At 39.0% G+C, this 24,999-nt stretch overlaps 1 protein-coding gene across 1 annotated transcript in view; it reads right to left on the bottom strand.

Moving 5' to 3' along the window:
• Positions 1-2,895: 2,895 nt before the first annotated feature.
• PTCH1 (patched 1) overlaps positions 2,896-24,999 on the bottom strand; it is a 154,275-nt gene continuing 132,171 nt past the window's right edge. The window contains exons 21-24 of the mRNA XM_053702419.1: positions 23,120-23,219; positions 9,289-9,543; positions 6,904-7,432; positions 2,896-5,598 (exon numbers count right to left, since the gene is read on the bottom strand). Of these exons, the coding sequence (XP_053558394.1) occupies positions 6,905-7,432; positions 9,289-9,543; positions 23,120-23,219 (883 nt within the window). The 3' untranslated portion in view covers positions 2,896-5,598; position 6,904. The remainder of the gene's footprint in view (positions 5,599-6,903; positions 7,433-9,288; positions 9,544-23,119; positions 23,220-24,999) is intronic.

The raw sequence follows: 24,999 nt of genomic DNA, 5'->3' as shown, positions 1-24,999 counted from the left end.
GAGGTAATCAGGTGCATGAATGATTAATCAGGCAGGCAGGCTGAATGTGAATACTGCCCAAATGCAGCAGTCAGAAAAGGATTTCTTAAAGGGATAGTGACATTAGGCTGAGATATGTTACAACTTTTAACAGAGTAGTTCCGGTGAAATACCATCCCCAGAATACTGAAGTGTATACATACATGTCATTATAACGGTATGGCAGGATTTTCTCATCAATTCCATTCAGAAAATAAAAACTGCTACATACCTCAATGCAGATTCATCTGCCCGCTGTCCCCTGATCTGAAGCTTTTACCTCCCTCAGATGGCCTAGAACAGCAATATGATCTTAACTACTCCGGTTAAAATCATAGTAAAAAACTCTGGTAGATTCTTCCTCAAACTCTGCCAGAGAAGTAATAACACGCTCCGGTGCTATTGTAAAATAACAAACTTTTGATTGAAGTCATAAAAACTAAGTATAATCACCATAGTCCTCTCACACATCCTATCTAGTCGTTGGGTGCAAGAGAATGACTGGGACTGACGTAGAGGGGAGGAGCTATATGCAGCTCTGCTGGGTGAATCCTCTTGCATTTCCTGTTGGGGAGGAGTTATATCCCAGAAGTAATGATGACCCGTGGACTGATCACACATAACAGAAGAAAAGCGGTTCAATCTCACTTGCTTTCTTTTTTTTTCCCCAAACATAATATTCCAGATTATTATAAATAAGTAGAAGGTATTTAAGCAAGACAATATTGTATTGTTGATTTCCTGCTAATATGCATAGAACCATATTGCTTAAGATGGGCAACATCAGCCACACATGGATAGGCTTGCACCATAAAAAGGTATCTGATGCGATGCATATATAATTAAAGGGACATGAAACACTAAATAAATTTAATGCAACTCCCTCTAATTATGGGTGCTGCCATTTTGGAACTTAGGTTTCGCTAAGGGCTAGAATTATCATAGCTGAGGCGTACAGGGGCACGTATACGCGCCCCTGTACGCCTCAGCTCGCCTGTGGTGGGGCGAAATTACCCGTAGGTAATTAACATTGCAGACGAGCGCAATTTTGCGCTCGCGTGCAATCCCGCCCCCTGCCGGTGCACAACCAATCACACGCGGGCAGGAGCTGTCAATCTCCTCGGTCGGACTCGACCGAGGAGATTGAATTTCGCCAGTTCAGAGGTGGCGAAGAGTTTAGGGAAGCAGCGGTCTGGTGACCGCTGCTTGTTAAATTGCGGCGAGCAAGTTCTTGTGAGAACTTGCTGCCGTAAGGGCTTAATAAATCTAGCCCTAAAAGTATCTAATGGAGAATTTCTGCACATGTGAAAACTAGTCAGCACTGAAATGTATTAAAATCCAAATTTCAACATGTGGCACCCATGACAATAAGGGGTGGGGAATAAATTCAGTACTAAGCTTACAAAATGTATTTAATGTTTAATATGCCTTTAAAGGGCTACTAAAGTCAAAATTTAAGTTTCATGATGAAGATAAAGCACGCAATTTAAGAAAAAAGTTTCTGTTATACTCTCATTATCAAAACATGCACATTCTTTATATATTTCACAATTTATGAGGCTCCGGCTTCTACTGAGCATGTGCAAAAGTGCATAGTATATGTACATGCATTTTGTGATTGGCTAATTGATGTCACATGATATAGGGGAGGCAAGACTGTAATTTGCTAGAAAATATTCTACTGCAGATTTCAAATTCAAAGTAAAGGATATTGCATTGTCTTTCTATTGTGTATTTGTCAGGTATATCATCATATCATACATTTGTATTAATATTTCAGGCCACGGGTGTCATAATTTCAATTTGAGGATTGAATTAATTCCGGTCTTGGTTTGTATGGTTAATCAGAATAAAAGTTCCAGCGAGCTAGTAATTCAAAATAGTAAAACTTAGCAGCATTTATTTACTTGATAAATAAATGCTAAGTTTTACTATTATGAATTACTGGCTCGCTGGAACTTTCATTCGTAATTGCTTATTGGCCAGTTACTCCAGCAGAGTGTATTATGGAGTATTGATACACGTTGAGTGAAGCAACCTGTGATTTGAGGGGTGGATCACGTGACCATCTGTGACCTGTGACAACATTTAACACAGGGCTTTTTTTGAATAATTGAGTCTTTTCTGTGCATTGTTTAATCAGAATAAAAGCCTAACTTGTTCTCAAGGAGAAAGATCCTTAAAGATTCTTAATTCCTAGTTGGTCTTTAATGACTTTAGACAGATGTATTTGAAATAAATAAGAAGTCTGCACTTATAACCAAGCAAGAATATAGAAAGTAAGCTAAAACCACTCACAATATTTGTGGAGCAAAGTAAAGAGTTTAAGTATTTGCATTTTGTTTAATAAATTCTTTATTGATTAGGGTACTGGTACAGTATTCTACTACAGTGAGATTTACTTTATGAACCCTTGCTTTGACTAATATTACTTCTATTATGATTATTATGCTAATTATTATACTTTTCATCATGTTTTAAAAACACAAGTGTTAAGGAAAATTGTAGTTCTGTTTCATGTGCTGCTTTATCATCAAACACTTAAATTAAAAATATAATTTGATTTATTACATATAATGGTTATATATTGCCTTCAATAATTTCATGTCTGAATAATGTGTTGTGCTTCTAAATCTGTTTCACTTCATTTGCACAATAATGTGTAAAATAATGAATAAAGAGAATAAACTCAAAAAGATTTTTACACTGTAGTGAATATGAAATGAATAACAAAATTGGAAAAGAAAATGGAAAGGATTATAATACTGAAGGCAAACAGCACATTATATTCAGTCTAGATAACTTGACCAGTTAGTGTGAATCTTAAACAAATAAAACCCTTTCTAAAGCGCATAAAAGAAAAACAACAACAGTAAATAAAGTAACAAATAAGTTATAATAATTTTTATTCATGTTAGAATTTCTATCAGTGTTTGAACATTAATATTGAGAGAGTTTTTATTTTTTTACAATTTCACTTTCAAATAATTGAGAAATAAACCACACTAGATTATAAATGGAACTAAAACACTTTCTGTATGGTAAGAATTGTTAAGCTCTCTTAATGTGGTTAACCCGTTCACGGCTGAAGAAGCAACCAACAGACAGCATTGCTGAGCCTTGCAAGCCACCCACAGACACAAAGGGGTTAAGCAATCTTTTGCCTGGTGAAGTTTCAAAAGCAAGTGTGCACTTTAGCCAAGTTGTATGTCTCACAATGGTATCAATACATATAAACTCTTTAAAAATATACTTCTGTCAAGACTTGATGACTACTATGTACACTACAAAAATAAATTTTCATATAAATAAATTATATGGCATACTTTTATCTTTGTAAATGAAATGACATAAAATCATTGACTGCTATAAAAAGGCAGCCAATGAGACCCAGTTTGAATATTTTTTTTTTCCTTTTAACTCCTTAATCTAAAAGGCTATGAGACCTTAATGTAAAATGTTATATACTCTTTTTTTCCTATTTAACATTAGTAAAGCACTCTATACAAATAAAAAAAAATAATTAAAAACATAGCTGTAATAGTGTATTCCAATAGAAATAATAAAAAATCCCTGCATTGTTTTGTTATAAACTGGCATGACAAATACTGTAGGAACACATTCTTATTTTACAAAAATATAAATATGAAACAGTTAATTAAAATAAAAAAAAAACATTGCCAGCTAAAGAGTTCTCCCTTTGCCAATGTGACTATAGGAGATATAAAAAGGTCTATACTGTGCAGAAGGCAGCAGACACGCTAAAAAGAGAGAAAAGGTGAAAAGATGCTGAACATAATATGACTTGAAAAACAGATTTCTATGACAAAAAGAAGCCGTAACAATACCTTCAAAACCATGTGCTAGCACGTTGATTCTCAACATTTTAAAATATTAATTTACAGGTCATAAAACTTTTTTTTAAATAAATTGACTGCTTTGCTAATATCTAAGCTTTCAATAATTTAAATGCCAATAAAATTTGGTTAGGAGAGCAATTATTATAAATTTATATTTACAATTAAAAATCTTCTAAAATGTTTAAAACCATAAGTGACTATTTTTTTGTTGTTGCTTTGCTACATTCAGTAATGACAGGGACATTTACGTGTAATGTATTACTGAGAAAATACAGAGACATTGGAACTTGTTGAGAATAACTGAGCCAAGCATGCTCTTTTAAAAAATTAAGCTTTATAACCACCTAGGCTTAGTATTGTATTTGTACAAGTAATTTGTCTTTAAAGTTATTAAAAAAAAAAAAAAGACCCATTGTCTTATTGTTGCAAAGAGGTTTCTCTCAAGAGAGTTGAGTGAGGTTGATACAAGGGCAGTTGTATAAGTCTCAGTGTGCTTTAAAAACAATAGCTTATATTGAGAATTAAGAAAAACAGCTACGTATTCCTTGTAAGGGTTTAAATAGCATATTTGCAAACAAGTGCCTAACTGTTTTAAGTATATTCAGCTAAAAGTTCTGTCACAGAGGGTTTTGCAATGTGATACACCACAAGACGCCAAAACAGAAAAAAAAAAACGTATAGAAAACTAAAAACAAAAAAAGAAAATAAATCTCATCATTTGCATTAAATTAACAGCATATAGATAATAAACTCTGAGCAACCAACATTATCTATATATGTAATGGAAGAAGGGAGGTAGATAGATAGGGAAACCATTAAAAAATTTCAGGACAAGTCACAAAGAATTAAGTATGTGGATTAGCACCAACATGTGGCAGAAAGAGGGGGTGACGTGTGCCATAGAAAAATATGTTCTTCTGAGTTCAAGGCATGATGCAAAAGCCTGCATCCTCCTCTACAACATAAAGGAAGAGGGACATATGACATTACAAAACCTGGAAGTGATTTCCTAATCATGGTACAAATCTTCTGCTTGTAAGTGCTGAAGCTCAGGATGGAGGGGAATAATTCCCAACATCACCGGATTACAGAAGGATACCGGGAAAATGCAATACAGAGGAAAAAGAGTGCACCACACCACATCACATTGTTGCACACATATAAAAACACGAGGAAATGCAAGAAAACCTGCATATAGTCTAGCTACAAACACCACCAGACAAATTCTTCATATCTGTCCATTTGAAAGAAATTAATCACGCATAGCGTGTTTGAAAATTAACAGTAATATACTACCACAGGGTTGTGATATGAACATTTAACATCTGAACACATAGTTTTACACACATAAAATAACACCTATCACATAAGCAATATTTGCATAGAATTATACAAGTCAATTATACAATATTTAAGCAGCAGAAAAAATACACTGGATTTAATACCTAGATTAATCTGAAGTGTAGCAAATCCTGTACATTAAAGAGGGTCCTAGAACTCTCCAATTATACTACTTTACATAGTTCTCTCGTATATTACATATGTATACATCTTTTAAATATTTATAGCAATATTTAACATTTATACAATAGGTTACAGTAACAGTAAACTGTTGTCCTGATGCAGCATGTCCTTAAAGTAAACTTCCAGCAGATTTCTTGAACCAGTCTGGAAATTCTGTCCAATCTTTGGCCTTCAATGATTCAATATGTATAAATCCCTACAAAAAATAATGGGAAAATTATATTAGTCTTCAAGCATTCTGATCAAACACCTAACTGGGTATGTGTTGTAAATACAGTTAGGCCTAATATTACACCAATTCACAATAACAAACACTACAACATACAAACAAAAGCAGGACATAAGAAAATGACAGATGACACTTTGAGCGCTCTTTGAAAGGGTAAATTAATCTGAAAATGTGTGAGAGACTAAAAATTGTGCAAGAATTATAGATTTTGCACTTAAAACTACAGTATACTGGCATTTAGTGTTTTAGGAATTTATATGTTAATGTGCAAACATGTATAGCTAAAAGTTTAACATTTTATCATGGAGATGAGTTTTTATTTTATTTTAGAGGAGCTTTAAATCTAATAACATCATCTTATTTATGTCAATTTGAGAGGTGCCTGGACTGTAACTCTCTCAAGTACTGTCATTTTACACAGATTCTTTTAGCAACAGTTCATTCAGGAGTGGAGCTCACCATAAAGTGAAGACTACCTGTCACTTAATCCTCTCTGGCTATTTCTCATATTCTGGATAATATGAAACGTAAAAGTAATAATGTAGTTCACTTCAAGGATTAAACATTTTTTAACAGCTGTGAAGACTACCTGTCACTTAATCCTCTCTGGCTATTTCTCATATTCTGGATAATATGAAACGTAAAAGTAATAATGTAGTTCACTTCAAGGATTAAACATTTTTTAACAGCTGTGCCGCGCCAATGAGAAGAAAAGTGTTGAGGTTAAGGGGACATCCTAGTAAATAAAATGCAATGCTCTAATTTGTTTGCACATGCAGTTTTTGCTCCTACTCTATGTGATTATCCACTGCAATGAGGCTAAACACAAAGTTAAAGTCCTATTCAGGAGTCACAGAGATCCAGAGCAGGAAACTGTTAATGAGCCAATCAGCAGTGGCAGTTACTTAAACTGCCAATAATGAGCTGTGCTCAGCTAGGTAGCTGTGATGCTTGTGGATATGAGTGGGACTCTAACTATGTGTTTAACCCCTTTTCTGGGATTAAATACATAGAGATTGAGCACTAGCGAATTCCAGCAGGCAATTTTTACACTAGAATATACGTTTAATGACTAGCTTGCTAACAACAGTGTAGAGAAGGTAAAGTTCAATAGTTTAGCCTTCAGAGAACACACATTAATGCAAACTTAATTTCCATAAAGGCTTCAAATAAATAGTTTTAAACACATAAGATTTGAAACAAAAAAGAAAATGGCTGCTTTACATTTTCATATTAATATAAACAAATACTACAATGATTATGAAGTTGCACCTTAATTTGAGGCATTTCCTTGTCTCCTTTCCTCATATTCAACATCTTGCAGCTCTATAACCTCTACTTTAGAGTTCCTTCTCTCATAGCGCACATTAAAAGGCACATGAGGATCCTGAAAAGGTCCACTGTCATTTTCGTGGTACCCACTGCAGAATGGGTATCCTCCACGAGAGTTGTGGCTACACATAGAAGGGTGCACAGCAACAGTAACTGAAGCTGAGGCAGTCACAGTAGTAATAGGCTGGCAGTATGTTGGTAATGAAGCACCAGAAGGAGCAAATGCAGGTTTTCTAATGTTCTGTGTATGGGATCTATGTCCTATGCGATCCCTGGCACTAGAACCAGCATGCTCTTCAGTAGGAGTTTCAAATGCATCCCTGCGAGGTCTATATGGAGGCGGCCGTGAACATTCCTTTGAGTCCCTCTTATGATCCTTGTTTTGCCGCCATGTTTGTTGAGGTCTGGGCTCCTGATTGGGCTGTGTTCTTTGACTAGGCTGATTTTGTCTGGTGTCTGGCTGAACCACCTGCAGATTAAAATAGAGATTATCAAACCAGCAGTAAACAAATCAACAGCGGCTGTCAACAGCATTAGATACTGATTACTATATACTATAATATATATATATATACTATAGTATATGATCACTTGAAAAGAATAAAAAGCCTTACAAGGAAAATGTGCTCTGCATCTTGAGAACAAAGAATGAAATTACAACATTTAAATATAAACCTTGGCTGAAAACGTGTATATAACATGTCTTATCCACTACTCTCTACCAAATTCAGTGTCCACTGTGCTGCAGGACACTGCTACATAAATATTTATGTAAATATGATATAAAGAGTGGCACCTCACAAAACAATATACAAATAAAAAATTGAATAGACTGCATGGGTTAATAAGCTCCCTCTCCTCTAGGATAATTATTTATAAAAGTTTCAAAACCCAAATTCCTTACTCATGTATTAATCCGATAAAAATATCAAAAGAGTGTATCAGGATTAGGCGTCCCTAATCTAGTAAAAGAAATAAAGTCAGCTGGACAATTCACAAGTATATCTAAATGATAGCTACTTAAAGGGACAGTATACACTCATTTTCATATAACTGCATGTAATAGACACTACTATAAAGAATAAGATGCACAGATACTAATATAAAAATCCAGTATAAAATGGTTTAAAAGCGTACTTAGCTGACGGTATTCAAATAAAACTTTGGGGCTTGGTTAGGAGTCTGAAAATCAGAGCAATGTTATTTAAAAATAAGCAAAATTATAAATTTAAAAAAAAAAAAAAAAAAACTTTATGGGCTTTATAAATAGATCACCTACAAAACATTTATGCAAAGAAAAAATTAGTGTATAATGGCCCTTTAAAGCAGACGATATCAATACCTAATTGGGACTTTTAAATATGTGCCATTTACAGTGTGTTTAACCTGGCGGGTTTTTACCCGTAAGTGCCGAGTCATTTAGCTTACCCAATCTTCTACCAATGAGGGGCTGCTTGCAGCTCTGAACCAATAGTGGTGCGTGCATACAGAAACCTATCAGTTGACACGCAAGGCTATTGGTTCAGAGGTGCAAACATCACCTTATTTTAGGAGATCGTTGTGCCGTGGGCGTCTGGAGCTGCAGAATTTAGCGTTGTGCAACGGCATAGAAAGGGTGAGTTTAGCACCCTTTTGTACAGGTTTGATCAATAAAACTCCCCTTGATTTTTAGTAATGGTAAATCCTAGCATTTGTTAAATCCTTGGATTTACCATCACTTTAAGTAGCTATTTAGATATACACGCCCAATCCTTCTAAACTCTTGATATTTTTATCGGATTAATACATGAGTAAAGAATTTGGGTTTTGAACCTTTTAAATAATTTTTTTGACAATTATCTAATAAAGATTTATTTTCTTGTAGTACATATTTTGTCTTTATTGAGTGCTGGGTTTCTACTATCTTATAAATATGTATGTGTTCTCTAGGGCAGGGCTTGATAATTCTGGGGGACAGTGAACACCTAATATTTTTAAATCATTCTACATATACTTCTTACTGCTCATGCTTGGTCTCTAAAAATGCGTACCATGCTCGTCAAGTTTTGTCAGTCTTTAGTTCTATATAAATTTCTCAAACCTTGCTCTAGGGGATTATATGAAGATGAATTTGCCCCCAAATCCCATTGTTGAAAACTGTTGAAGCTATAAAAGGTTCTTTTAGAATTTTGTAAACTAAATGCAAATTGTGTCATACATCAGCCTGAACAGTATTCTATATTTATTGTAATTTACTTCAAACATAAATTCATGCACGATTTCCAAAGCAACTTGAAATGTGTGTTTTGTGAGATGAAATGTCCCTACTTTTCAGTTAATACGTACAGTGGATCTTGGAAAAGCTGTATTCCTTGTGGCCTCCACAAATATTTGATGTGGTGCTGCTCCAGCGCTGCGTTGGGTTTCATACTGACGGACCTCTTCACTGATGCCCGACACTGTTGTCTGAGAACTGTATTCAGAGTCAGAAGAATCTGACCCAGCTTGTGTTTGTCTTGGAGGTACCGCAAATCTCACAACATTTGGTGGTGGATCTGGCAAAGGTGTGGGCAGTCTGTCCCTTCCATTGGCAGGGGAAACCTAAAAGGACATGTGATTTGTTACAACATTTTAAGAAACATTACACTTAGGTCTTAGTCTGAAAAATAAAAACGCTGCCTGATAAAAAGATTCTCAGTGAGCTAAATTTTGGATTATAAAATAGGGCACCTACCATGAAAGAAAAGAGTTGGATACTCGGATCACCTTAAACAGTTTTTTTTTTTTTTTTTTTTAAATATATAAGTATTTTATATTATTATTTTTTGTGGTTATGTTAATTAATTCCTCAATTTATGGTAGTTAATATTTTATTTGGTTTGAGCAGTAGGATTTTGCTAAATATTTTTAAATTCTTTACCTCTGACAAGATATTGGACAGTAACCTTGAAACAATGTACACAATTCACTTATGTATGTCTCTAACTGTCCCCACAGTAAAAGAGATAAGACAAACATACTTGTATAAAAATTACTTTTATATACTTTCTAAAGGAGCATTTGTTGTTCCAACCCCAGTCAACATTGCACATCCAAGGATTTGTGTCTACATATCAATAGCTGCTTTAGGTAATTTGCATCACTTTGATAAAAACCTTGTTAGCAGTATTTTTTTTTTTTTTGCCTCTGTAGGGAGTGTGGGACAAGCACAATTTTACACAAAAGCAAGGAGTTAATTTCCCTTTAAAATGTTGTGCAGTCTTTTACAATGCATAAAAAATTGACTATTGTTAAAGCAAATTGGATGAATTGGATAACAAAAGTAAATTGGAAAGTTGTTTAAAAACAGAATTTATGTTTACCTGATAAATTACTTTCTCCAACGGTGTGTCCGGTCCACGGCGTCATCCTTACTTGTGGGATATTCTCTTCCCCAACAGGAAATGGCAAAGAGCCCAGCAAAGCTGGTCACATGATCCCTCCTAGGCTCCGCCTTCCCCAGTCATTCGACCGACGTAAAGGAGGAATATTTGCATAGGAGAAATCATATGATACCGTGGTGACTGTAGTTAGAGAAAATAAATCATCAGACCTGATTAAAAAAACCAGGGCGGGCCGTGGACCGGACACACCGTTGGAGAAAGTAATTTATCAGGTAAACATAAATTCTGTTTTCTCCAACATAGGTGTGTCCGGTCCACGGCGTCATCCTTACTTGTGGGAACCAATACCAAAGCTTTAGGACACGGATGATGGGAGGGAGCAAATCAGGTCACCTAGATGGAAGGCACCACGGCTTGCAAAACCTTTCTCCCAAAAATAGCCTCAGAAGAAGCAAAAGTATCAAATTTGTAAAATTTAGTAAAAGTGTGCAGTGAAGACCAAGTCGCTGCCTTACATATCTGATCAACAGAAGCCTCGTTCTTGAAGGCCCATGTGGAAGCCACGGCCCTAGTGGAATGAGCTGTGATTCTTTCAGGAGGCTGCCGTCCGGCAGTCTCATAAGCCAATCTGATGATGCTTTTAAGCCAAAAAGAGAGAGAGGTAGAAGGTGCTTTTTGACCTCTCCTTTTACCAGAATAAACAACAAACAAGGAAGATGTTTGTCTGAAATCCTTTGTAGCCTCTAAATAGAATTTTAGAGCACGAACTACATCCAAATTGTGCAACAAACGTTCCTTCTTTGAAACTGGATTCGGACACAAAGAAGGCACGACTATCTCCTGGTTAATATTTTTGTTAGAAACAACTTTCGGAAGAAAACCAGGTTTAGTACGCAAAACCACCTTATCTGCATGGAACACCAGATAAGGAGGAGAACACTGCAGAGCAGATAACTCTGAAACTCTTCTAGCAGAAGAAATTGCAACCAAAAACAAAAATTTCCAAGATAATAACTTGATATCAACGGAATGTAGGGGTTCAAACGGAACCCCCTGAAGAACTGAAAGAACTAAATTAAGACTCCAAGGAGGAGTCAAAGGTTTGTAAACAGGCTTGATTCTAACCAGAGCCTGAACAAAAGCTTGAACATCTGGCACAGCCGCCAGCTTTTTGTGAAGTAAAACAGATAAAGCAGAAATCTGTCCCTTCAAAGAACTTGCAGATAATCCTTTCTCCAAACCTTCTTGAAGAAAGGATAGAATCTTAGGAATTTTTATCTTGTTCCATGGGAATCCTTTAGATTCACACCAACAGATATATTTTTCCATATTTTATGGTAGATCTTTCTAGTTACAGGCTTTCTGGCCTGAACAAGAGTATCAATGACAGAATCTGAGAACCCTCGCTTTGATAAAATCAAGCGTTCAATCTCCAAGCAGTCAGTTGGAGTGAGGCCAGATTCGGATGTTCGAACGGACCTTGAACAAGAAGGTCCTGTCTCAAAGGTAGCCTCCATGGAGGAGCCGATGACATATTCACCAGATCTGCATACCAAGTCCTGCGTGGCCACGCAGGAGCTATCAAGATCACCGATACCCTCTCCTGTTTGATCCTGGCTACCAGCCTGGGAATGAGAGGAAACGGTGGGAACACATAAGCTAGGTTGAAGCTCCAAGGTGCTACTAGTGCATCCACTAGAGTCGCCTTGGGATCCCTGGATCTGGACCCGTAGCAAGGAACCTTGAAGTTCTGACGAGACGCCATCAGATCCATGTCTGGAATGCCCCACAATTGAATTATTTGGGCAAAGATTTCCGGATGGAGTTCCCACTCCCCCGGATGAAATGTCTGACGACTCAGAAAATCCGCTTCCCAATTTTCCACTCCTGGGATGTGGATTGCAGACAAGTGGCAGGAGTGAGTCTCCGCCCATTGAATTATTTTGGTCACTTCTTCCATCGCCAGGGAACTCCTTGTTCCCCCCTGATGGTTGATATACGCAACAGTCGTCATGTTGTCTGATTGAAACCGTATGAATTTGGCCTTTGCTAGCTGAGGCCAAGCCTTGAGAGTATTGAATATCGCTCTCAGTTCCAGAATATTTATCGGGAGAAGAGATTCTTCCCGAGACCAAAGACCCTGAGCTTTCAGGGGTTCCCAGACCGCGCCCCAGCCCACCAGACTGGCGTCGGTCGTGACAATGACCCACTCTGGTCTGCGGAAGCTCATCCCTTGTGACAGGTTGTCCAGGGTCAGCCACCAACGGAGTGAATCTCTGGTCCTCTGATCTACTTGTATCGTCGGAGACAAGTCTGTATAATCCCCATTCCACTGACTGAGCATGCACAGTTGTAATGGTCTTAGATGAATTCGCGCAAAAGGAACTATGTCCATTGCCGCGACCATCAAACCTATTACTTCCATGCACTGCGCTATGGAAGGAAGAAGAACAGAATGAAGTACTTGACAAGAGCTTAGAGTTTTGATTTTCTGGCCTCTGTCAGAAAAATCCTCATTTCTAAGGAGTCTATTATTGTTCCCAAGAAGGGAACTCTTGTTGACGGAGATAGAGAACTTTTTTCTACGTTCACTTTCCACCCGTGAGATCTGAGAAAGGCCAGGACAATGTCCGTATGAGCCTTTGCTTGTGGTAGAGACGACGCTTGAATCAGTATGTCGTCCAAGTAAGGTACTACTGCAATGCCCCTTGGTCTTAGCACCGCTAGAAGGGACCCTAGTACCTTTGTGAAAATTCTTGGAGCAGTGGCTAATCCGAATGGAAGTGCCACAAACTGGTAATGCTTGTCCAGAAAGGCGAACCTTAGGAACCGATGATGTTCCTTGTGGATAGGAATATGTAGATACGCATCCTTTAAATCCACCGTGGTCATGAATTGACCTTCCTGGATGGTAGGAAGAATTGTCCGAATGGTTTCCATTTTGAACGATGGAACCTTGAGAAATTTGTTTAGGATGTTGAGATCTAAGATTGGTCTGAATGTTCCCTCTTTTTTGGGAACTATGAACAGATTGGAGTAGAATCCCATCCCTTGTTCTCCTAATGGAACAGGATGAATCACTCCCATTTTTAACAGGTCTTCTACACAATGTAAGAATGCCTGTCTTTTTATGTGGTCGGAAGACAATTGAGACCTGTGGAACCTCCCCCTTGGGGGTAGCTCCTTGAATTCCAGAAGATAACCTTGGGAGACTATTTCTAGCGCCCAAGGATCCAGAACATCTCTTGCCCAAGCCTGAGCGAAGAGAGAAAGTCTGCCCCCCACCAGATCCGGTCCCGGATCGGGGGCCAACATCTCATGCTGTCTTGGTAGCAGTGGCAGGTTTCTTGGCCTGCTTACCCTTGTTCCAGCCTTGCATTGGCCTCCAGGCTGGCTTGGTTTGAGAAGTATTACCCTCTTGCTTAGAGGATGTAGAACTTGGGGCTGGTCCGTTTCTGCGAAAGGGACGAAAAACAGAATTTATGTTTACCTGATAAATTTCTTTCTCCAACGGTGTGTCCGGTCCACGGCGTCATCCTTACTTGTGGGATATTCTCTTCCCCAACAGGAAATGGCAAAGAGCCCAGCAAAGCTGGTCACATGATCCCTCCTAGGCTCCGCCTACCCCAGTCATTCGACCGACGTTAAGGAGGAATAATAGCATAGGAGAAACCATATGGTACCGTGGTGACTGTAGTTAAAGAAAATAAATTATCAGACCTGATTAAAAAACCAGGGCGGGCCGTGGACCGGACACACCGTTGGAGAAAGAAATTTATCAGGTAAACATAAATTCTGTTTTCTCCAACATAGGTGTGTCCGGTCCACGGCGTCATCCTTACTTGTGGGAACCAATACCAAAGCTTTAGGACACGGATGAAGGGAGGGAGCAAATCAGGTCACCTAAATGGAAGGCACCACGGCTTGCAAAACCTTTCTCCCAAAAATAGCCTCAGAAGAAGCAAAAGTATCAAACTTGTAAAATTTGGTAAAAGTGTGCAGTGAAGACCAAGTCGCTGCCCTACATATCTGATCAACAGAAGCCTCGTTCTTGAAGGCCCATGTGGAAGCCACAGCCCTAGTGGAATGAGCTGTGATTCTTTCGGGAGGCTGCCGTCCGGCAGTCTCGTAAGCCAATCTGATGATGCTTTTAATCCAAAAAGAGAGAGAGGTAGAAGTTGCTTTTTGACCTCTCCTTTTACCTGAATAAACAACAAACAAGGAAGATGTTTGTCTAAAATCCTTTGTAGCATCTAAATAGAATTTTAGAGCGCGAACAACATCCAAATTGTGTAACAAGCGTTCCTTCTTTGAAACTGGTTTCGGACACAGAGAAGGTACGATAATCTCCTGGTTAATGTTTTTGTTAGAAACAACTTTTGGAAGAAAACCAGGTTTAGTACGTAAAACCACCTTATCTGCATGGAACACCAGATAAGGAGGAGAACACTGCAGAGCAGATAATTCTGAAACTCTTCTAGCAGAAGAAATTGCAACTAAAAACAAAACTTTCCAAGATAATAACTTAATATCAACGGAATGTAAGGGTTCAAACGGAACCCCCTGAAGAACTGAAAGAACTAAATTGAGACTCCAAGGAGGAGTCAAAGGTTTGTAAACAGGCTTGATTCTAACCAGAGCCTGAACAAAGGCTTGAACATCTGGCACAGCTGCCAGTTTTTTGTGAAGTAACACCGACAAGGCAGAAATCTGTCCCTTCAGGGAACTTGCTGATAATCCTTTTTCCAATCCTTCTTGAAGGAAGGATAGAATCCTAGGAATCTTAACCTTGTCCCAAGGGAATCCTTTAGATTCACACCAACAGATATATTTTTTCCAAATTTTGTGGTAAATCTTTCTAGTTACAGGCTTTCTGGCCTGAACAAGAGTATCGATAACAGAATCTGAGAAACCTCGCTTCGATAAAATCAAGCGTTCAATCTCCAAGCAGTCAGCTGGAGTGAAACCAGATTCGGATGTTCGAACGGACCCTGAACAAGAAGGTCTCGTCTCAAAGGTAGCTTCCAAGGTGGAGCCGATGACATATTCACCAGATCTGCATACCAAGTCCTGCGTGGCCACGCTGGAGCTATCAAGATCACCGACGCCCTCTCCTGATTGATCCTGGCTACCAGCCTGGGGATGAGAGGGAACGGCGGGAACACATAAGCTAGTTTGAAGGTCCAAGGTGCTACTAGTGCATCCACTAGAGCCGCCTTGGGATCCCTGGATCTGGACCCGTAGCAAGGAACTTTGAAGTTCTGACGAGAGGCCATCAGATCCATGTCTGGAATGCCCCATAGTTGAGTGACTTGGGCAAAGATTTCCGGATGGAGTTCCCACTCCCCCGGATGCAATGTCTGACGACTCAGAAAATCCGCTTCCCAATTTTCCACTCCCGGGATGTGGATAGCAGACAGGTGGCAGGAGTGAGACTCCGCCCATAGAATGATCTTGGTCACTTCTTCCATCGCTAGGGAACTCCTTGTTCCCCCCTGATGGTTGATGTACGCAACAGTCGTCATGTTGTCTGATTGAAACCGTATAAACTTGGTCCTCGCTAGCTGAGGCCAAGCCTTGAGAGCATTGAATATCGCTCTCAGTTCCAGAATATTTATCGGTAGAAGAGATTCTTCCCGAGACCAAAGACCCTGAGCTTTCAGGGATCCCCAGACCGCGCCCCAGCCCATCAGACTGGCGTCGGTCGTGACAATGACCCACTCTGGTCTGCGGAATGTCATCCCTCGTGACAGGTTGTCCAGGGACAGCCACCAACGGAGTGAGTCTCTGGTCCTCTGATTTACTTGTATCTTTGGAGATAAGTCTGTATAGTCCCCATTCCACTGACTGAGCATGCACAGTTGTAATGGTCTTAGATGAATGCGCGCAAAAGGAACTATGTCCATTGCCGCTACCATCAACCCGATCACTTCCATGCACTGAGCTACGGAAGGAAGAGGAACGGAATGAAGAATTCGACAAGAGTCCAGAAGTTTTGTCTTTCTGGCCTCTGTTAGAAAAATCCTCATTTCTGAGGAGTCTATAATTGTTCCCAAGAAGGGAACCCTTGTTGACGGGGATAGAGAACTCTTTTCCACGTTCACTTTCCAGCCGTGAGATCTGAGAAAGGCCAGGACGATGTCCGTGTGAGCCTTTGCTCGAGGGAGGGACGACGCTTGAATCAGAATGTCGTCCAGGTAAGGTACTACTGCAATGCCCCTTGGTCTTAGCACCGCTAGAAGGGACCCTAGTACCTTTGTGAAAATCCTTGGAGCAGTGGCTAATCCGAAAGGAAGCGCCACGAACTGGTAATGTTTGTCTAGGAATGCAAACCTTAGGAACCGATGATGTCCCTTGTGGATAGGAATATGTAGATACGCATCCTTTAAATCCACCGTGGACATGAATTGACCTTCCTGAATGGAAGGAAGGATAGTTCGAATGGTTTCCATCTTGAACGATGGGACCTTGAGAAATTTGTTTAAGATCTTGAGATCTAGGATTGGTCTGAACGTTCCCTCTTTTTTGGGAACTATGAACAGATTGGAGTAGAACCCCATCCCTTGTTCTCTCAATGGAACAGGATGAATCACTCCCATTTTTAACAGGTCTTCTACACAATGTAAGAACGCCTGTCTTTTTATGTGGTCCGAAGACAACTGAGACCTGTGGAACCTCCCCCTTGGGGGAAGTCCCTTGAATTCCAGAAGATAACCCTGGGAGACTATTTCTAGCGCCCAAGGATCCAGAACATCTCTTGCCCAAGCCTGAGCGAAGAGAGAGAGTCTGCCCCCCACCAGATCCGGTCCCGGATCGGGGGCCAATATTTCATGCTGTCTTGGTAGCAGTGGCAGGTTTCTTGGCCTGCTTTCCCTTGTTCCAGCCTTGCATTGGTCTCCAAGCTGGCTTGGCCTGAGAAGTATTACCCTCTTGCTTAGAGGACGTAGCACCTTGGGCTGGTCCGTTTTTACGAAAGGGACGAAAATTAGGTCTATTTTTTGCCTTGAAAGGCCGATCCTGAGGAAGGGCATGGCCCTTACCCCCAGTGATATCAGAGATAATCTCTTTCAAGTCAGGACCAAACAGCGTTTTCCCCTTGAAAGGAATGTTTAGTAGCTTGTTCTTGGAAGACGCATCAGCCGACCAAGATTTCAACCAAAGCGCTCTGCGCGCCACAATAGCAAACCCAGAATTCTTAGCCGCTAACTTAGCCAATTGCAAAGAGGCGTCTAGAGTGAAAGAATTAGCCAATTTGAGAGCATTGACTCTGTCCATAATCTCCTCATAAGGAGGAGAGTCACTATCGAGCACCTTAATCAGTTCATCAAACCAGAAATATGCGGCTGTAGTGACAGGGACAATGCATGAAATGGGTTGTAGAAGGTAACCCTGCTGAACAAACATCTTTTTAAGCAAACCTTCTAATTTTTTATCCATAGGATCTTTGAAAGCACAACTATCCTCTATGGGAATAGTGGTGCGTTTGTTTAAAGTAGAAACCGCTCCCTCGACCTTGGGGACTGACTGCCATAAGTCCTTTCTGGGGTCGACCATAGGAAACAATTTTTTAAATATGGGGGGAGGGACGAAAGGAATACCGGGCCTTTCCCATTCTTTATTAACAATGTCCGCCACCCGCTTGGGTATAGGAAAAGCTTCTGGGAGCCCCGGCACCTCTAGGAACTTGTCCATTTTACATAGTTTCTCTGGGATGACCAAATTTTCACAATCATCCAGAGTGGATAACACCTCCTTAAGCAAAATGCGGAGATGTTCCAATTTAAATTTAAAAGTAATCACATCAGATTCAGCCTGCTGAGAAATGTTCCCTAAATCAGTAATTTCTCCCTCAGACAAAACCTCCCTGGCCCCCTCAGATTGGGTTAGGGGCCCTTCAGAGATATTAATATCAGCGTCGTCATGCTCTTCAGTAACTAAAACAGAGCATCCACGCTTACGCTGACAAGGGTTCATTTTGGCTAAAATGTTTTTGACAGAATTATCCATTACAGCCGTTAATTGTTGCATAGTAAGGAGTATTGGCGCGCTAGATGTACTAGGGGCCTCCTGAGTGGGCAAGACTCGTGTAGACGAAGGAGGGAATGATGCAGTACCATGCTTACTCCCCTCACTTGAGGAATCATCTTGGGCATCATTGTCATTATCACATAAATCACATTTATTTAAATGAATAGGAATTCTGGCTTCCCCACATTCAGAACACAGTCTATCTGGTAGTTCAGACATGTTAAACAGGCATAAACTTGATAAGAAAGTACAAAAAACGTTTTGAAATAAAACCGTTACTGTCACTTTAAATTTTAAACTGAACACACTTTATTACTGCAATTGCGAAAAAACATGAAGGAATTGTTCAAAATTCACCAAACTTTCACCACAGTGTCTTAAAGCCTTGAAAATATTGCACACCAATTTTGGAAGCTTTAACCCTTAAAATAACGGAACCGGAGCCGTTTTAAGCTTTAACCCCTTTACAGTCCCTGGTATCTGCTTTGCTGAGACCCAACCAAACCCAAAGGGGAATACGATACCAAATGACGCCTTCAGAAGTCTTTTATAAGTATCAGAGCTCCTCTCACATGCGACTGCATGCCATGCCTCTCAAAAACAAGTGCGCAACACCGGCGCGAAAAAGAGACTCTGCCTATGCTTTGGGAAAGCCCCTAAAGAATAAGGTGTCTAAAACAGTGCCTGCCGATATTATTATATCAAAATACCCAGAATAAATGATTCCTCAGGCTAAATAAGTGTTAATATCAATCGATTTAGCCCAAAAAAGGTCTACAGTTTAAATAAGCCCTTGTGAAGCCCTTATTTACAATCGTAATAAACATGGCTTACCGGATCCCATAGGGAAAATGACAGCTTCCAGCATTACATCGTCTTGTTAGAATGTGTCATACCTCAAGCAGCAAAGGACTGCAAACTGTTCCCCCAACTGAAGTTAATTGCTCTCAACAGTCCTGTGTGGAACAGCCATGGATTTTAGTTACGGTTGCTAAAATCATTTTCCTCATACAAACAGAATTCTTCATCTCTTTTCTGTTTCTGAGTAAATAGTACGTACCAGCACTATTTGAAAATAACAAACTCTTGATTGAATAATGAAAAACTACAGTTAAACACTAAAAAACTCTAAGCCATCTCCGTGGAGATGTTGCCTGTACAACGGCAAAGAGAATGACTGGGGTAGGCGGAGCCTAGGAGGGATCATGTGACCAGCTTTGCTGGGCTCTTTGCCATTTCCTGTTGGGGAAGAGAATATCCCACAAGTAAGGATGACGCCGTGGACCGGACACACCTATGTTGGAGAAATTTGGTTTATTTTTAGCCTTAAAAGACCTATCCTGAGGAAGGGCGTGGCCCTTACCCACAGTGATATCTGAAATAATCTCTTTCAAGTCAGGGCCAAACAGCGTTTTCCCCTTGAAAGGTATGTTAAGCAATTTGTTCTTGGAAGACGCATCCGCTGACCAAGATTTTAGCCAAAGCGCTCTGCGCGCCACAATAGCAAACCCCGAATTTTTCGCCGCTAATCTAGCCAATTGCAAAGTGGCGTCTAAAGTAAAAGAGTTAGCCAATTTAAGAGCATGAATTCTGTCCATAATCTTCTCATAAGAAGAATCTTTATTGAGCGACTTTTCTAGTTCATCGAACCAGAAACACGCTGCTGTAGTGACAGGAACAATGCATGAAATTGGTTGTAGAAGGTAACCTTGCTGAACAAACATCTTTTTAAGCAAACCCTCTAATTTTTTATCCATAGGATCTTTGAAAGCACAACTATCTTCTATAGGGATAGTAGTGCGTTTATTTAGAGTAGAAACCGCCCCCTCGACCTTGGGGACTGTCTGCCATAAGTCCTTTCTGGGGTCGACCATAGGAAACAATTTCTTAAATATAGGGGGAGGGACAAAAGGTATGCCGGGCCTTTCCCATTCTTTGTTTACAATGTCCGCCACCCGCTTGGGTATAGGAAAAGCTTCGGGGGGCCCCGGGACCTCTAGGAACTTGTCCATCTTACATAATTTCTCTGGAATGACCAAATTGTCACAATCATCCAGAGTAGATAACACCTCCTTAAGCAGAGCGCGGAGATGTTCCAATTTAAATTTGAATGTAATCACATCAGGTTCAGCTTGTTGAGAAATTTTCCCTGAATCTGAAATTTCTCCCTCAGACAAAACCTCCCTGGCCCCCTCAGACTGGTGTAGGGGCATGTCAGAACCATTATCATCAGCGTCCTCATGCTCTTCGGTATTTTCTAAAACAGAGCAGTCGCGTTTTCGCTGATAAGTGGGCATTTTGGCTAAAATGTTTTTGATAGAATTATCCATTACAGCCGTTAATTGTTGCATAGTAAGGAGTATTGGTGCACAAGATGTACTAGGGGCCTCCTGTGTGGGCAAGACTGGCGTAGACGAAGGAGGGGAAGATGCAGTACCATGCTTACTCCCCTCACTTGAGGAATCATCTTGGGCATCATTTTCTCTACATTTTGTGTCACATACATCACATCTATTTAAATGAGAAGGAACCTTGGCTTCCTCACATACAGAACATAGTCTATCTGATAGTTCAGACATGTTAAACAGGCATAAACTTGATAACAAAGTACAAAAAACGTTTTAAAATAAAACCGTTACTGTCACTTTAAATTTTAAACTGAACACACTTTATTACTGAATATGTGAAAAAGTATGAAGGAATTGTTCAAAATTCACCAAAATTTCACCACAGTGTCTTAAAGCCTTAAAAGTATTGCACACCAAATTTTAACTCTTAAAATAACGGAACCGGAGCCGTTTTTATATTTAACCCCTATACAGTCCCTGGTATCTGCTTTGCTGAGACCCAACCAAGCCCAGAGGGGAATACGATACCAAATGACGCCTTCAGTAAGCTTTTTCTATGGATCTGAGCTCCTCACACATGCATCTGCATGCCTTGCTTCCCAAAAACAACTGCGCATTAGTGGCGCGAAAATGAGGCTCTGCCTATGATTAGAGAAGGCCCCCAGTGAAAAAGGTGTCCAATACAGTGCCTGCCGGTTATTTAACATAATTCCCAAGAATAAAATAACTCCTCAAAGCTAAAAACTATTAAAAATGCTTATAAATCAATCGTTTTAGCCCAGAAAAATGTCTACCAGTCTTTAAAGCCCTTGTGAAGCCCTTTATTCTTATTTAATAAAAATGGCTTACCGGATCCCATAGGGAAAATGACAGCTTCCAGCATTACCAAGTCTTGTTAGAAATGTGTCATACCTCAAGCAGCAAAAGTCTGCTCACTGTTTCCCCCAACTGAAGTTAATTCCTCTCAACAGTCCTGTGTGGAAACAGCCATCGATTTTAGTAACGGTTGCTAAAATCATTTTCCTCTTACAAACAGAAATCTTCATCTCTTTTCTGTTTCAGAGTAAATAGTACATACCAGCACTATTTTAAAATAACAAACTCTTGATTGAAGAATAAAAACGACATTTAAACACCAAAAAACTCTAAGCCATCTCCGTGGAGATGTTGCCTGTACAACGGCAAAGAGAATGACTGGGGAAGGCGGAGCCTAGGAGGGATCATGTGACCAGCTTTGCTGGGCTCTTTGCCATTTCCTGTTGGGGAAGAGAATATCCCACAAGTAAGGATGACGCCGTGGACCGGACACACCTATGTTGGAGAAATTGCATGCTCTATCCAAATCGTAAAGTGTATTTTTGATTTTACTATCAATTAACAATAGTCAATTTTTATGCATTCTAAAAGACTGCACAACATTTTAAAGGGAAATTGACTATTGTTAATTGATAGTAAAATTAAAAATACACTTTGGATAGAGCATGCAATTTTAAACAACTTTCCAATTTACTTTTTTTTATCCAATTTGCTTTGTTCTCTTGGTATCAATTATTGAAGAGTAAAACTAGGTAGGCTCATAAGAGTTTAGTCTTTAGTACTTTTGCAACATTATTTGTAGCTTTGTTATACAATGTTGCAAAACACTGCTGCCATAGAGTACTAAAAACTAAACTCTTATGAGCCTACCTAGTTTTACTCTTTTATTAAAGATACCAAAAGAACAAAGCAAATTTGATAACAGAAGTAAATTGGAATGTTGTTTAAAAGTGCATGCTCTCTCCGAATCATGAAAGTTTAATTTTGACTTTACTGTCCCTTTAAAGGGACAGTTCACTAATAAAAATCCCTTTAATTTGTTCCCAATTATCCACTTTACCTGCTGGAGTATATTAAATTGTTTACAAGTATTTCCATTACCTTTATATTGGCATTTGACATAGTTTATTTAGCCTGTGGTATCCCCAACCATCCTGAAAGTTTTTGGCCTCAAGGCCAAGCTGTGTTAACACAGCCAGTAGAAGAAATTACACTCCCAGTGGGTTATAGAAGAGATAAGGTAATACAATGTTAATTTTCCATTGTTCTCTAAAAGTATTGGTGATTGGTTTATGGACAGATATAAGATAAATAAGCAGGTATATGTACACAATGTGATACAGTAATGAGATCTGATTATACCTACAAGCTCAACCCATTTTATTAGGTTCTGGCTTCAAAACACAAAATCAGCTCATTCATATACACAAATAAGCCTTAAAAAAGCAAATTTCAGACATTGTATACTCTGCAGCTGGTAAAAAAAGTAATTGGCAACACATTAAGGGAAAAAAACTATTTTATAGTATACTGTCCCTTTAAGTTATGTAATCAACTTGCTAAAGTCTTACTCACAAGTTATGTTAAATTACATTTACTAACCTCAGGGTAAGGTCCAAAGAATGACAAAAGAACTGGAAGAAGCACCAACCCGTTTAGCACACCAAGAACCGTCAATATTGCCAGGACTGCAAAGAAATACCTGGTGAGAGAGAACATTTAAACATATTAATCGTAACACTTGTCATGTTTGTACTTGATATAAATGTAATTCTTATATAAATTTTAAATTAAGTAAAAATTCCTAAAGAAAAAAAAAAAAAGTCACAACATGCATGAAAAAAAGAACAAACAAAACACACGAAACAGTACATCAAGAACAATTATTAGTAACATTTATATTTTACCTTGCTACACTCCACAATTCTAATTGTTAGATAAAAGAAAAGAGAAAGAGTTAGTTTGTTAAATAGCAAAGGGTCCTAAATGAATGTCATTCATGTACATGCTACACAATGCATTAAAATATGGTATGTGAGCTGAAGGCGGCAACAGATTGAGAGCACAAACACAATTAAACCCCTCCTCTACTCTGCCCATTAGCGAGATCCCAGAAAATGGAAACAAATGAAAGAAGGAGGGAAGGATTTAAACAATTTAGTATACAGAAGAGAAAAAAAGACCACTTCTCCCAGTGGCTAATCCACTGTGAAACTCTCATGAAACTTACTATACAATCTGTAATTACATTTCTAGCTGATCAGGTAGTTTTCTTTTTAATTCTATTCTTTAATGACCATTTTCCTCCTGAAATCCAGCGTGTTTCAATTTTACTACATAGCTTAAATTGCAGAATTTTTTTATTTTTTTTTGAAGAGGGGACCTTTTTTATTTTTTTTTTTGGAAAAGAAAATGCATTCCTTTATATGAAATGCCTGAGCATTGTGCAGAGAAAGAGCCCCGACAATGACTGAGCTGCATTGCAGGCTAATCTTTTGTTGATCAATTTAGCATCTCTGAATACTCTTGTTTTGAGTCAGCCAATTCAAACATAAAGACTAAAGTAATGGGGAGAGGAGAAAAGTGCTCAAGTGGATGTTGTTTCCCACCACTGAGGCTTATGGGTCGGAATTATCTGAGAATACCAAGATACTTAAAGTATACCTTGTAAGAAAGGAGGTCGGTTTCTTAAGCAACCCTTAAATGTAAAAAGTAGCAGTTTGATGTATTTGCTATAAATTAGCCAAGCTTTGAATATTTTAGTTTGTTCCTAAACAACTTTATTGTCCTTGAAATTTGTTTCAGTGAAAGATCCATGTAAAAACATTTTTTTTTGTTCCACAATCTAAATAGGTAAGAGATGATCTTACTGAATAAACCCACTTTTTTTTCCCAAGCTTATGTTGGAGATGTTGTCCGATCATGAAATGAGAATTAAGGTAGCAGTATGAGGTGTGCTAGTTTCTTTCAAAGTTTAAATAGATTTTAAAAGGTTTACCATGTTTAGTTGCTGGACTTTCATATCCATGATGGAAAATTATACTCAACATATCCTTTTAAATCCTGTTCCAAGACACTGAGCTTTCACTCTATTTTAGTGTATTAGCATGGGTAGGAATGAGCTTATTATGTCTGTCACATTTAAGGGGTGCTGCCTGGTCACATACAATGCATTCCATTTGGATATTGTAATTTGTTTTAAACATTTGGTGCCATAGTGGATGATGACACAACTGAATATCAGTCACTTGGGTAAGTGTCAAATACAGTTTACGAACAGGAGTCATATAGTATCTAAATGCATATAAAACTTTCAATATTTTTTGCAAACCTGCTTCCTTTTTAGAGTTATTAGAACATTTACATAAATCTCCAACTTCCCACTGTGAATGTAACCTGCACATAATGTGGGTGTAAGATGGGTGCACTCACATATGCTTGCTAGCTGCACACAGCAAGAGGGCAATAGGCGCAAGGCAAGC

This window comes from Bombina bombina, chromosome 2 (genome assembly GCF_027579735.1).
Source record: "Bombina bombina isolate aBomBom1 chromosome 2, aBomBom1.pri, whole genome shotgun sequence".
Classification (NCBI taxonomy): Eukaryota; Metazoa; Chordata; class Amphibia; order Anura; family Bombinatoridae; genus Bombina; species Bombina bombina.
This window is presented reverse-complemented; position numbering and strand designations above follow the sequence as displayed.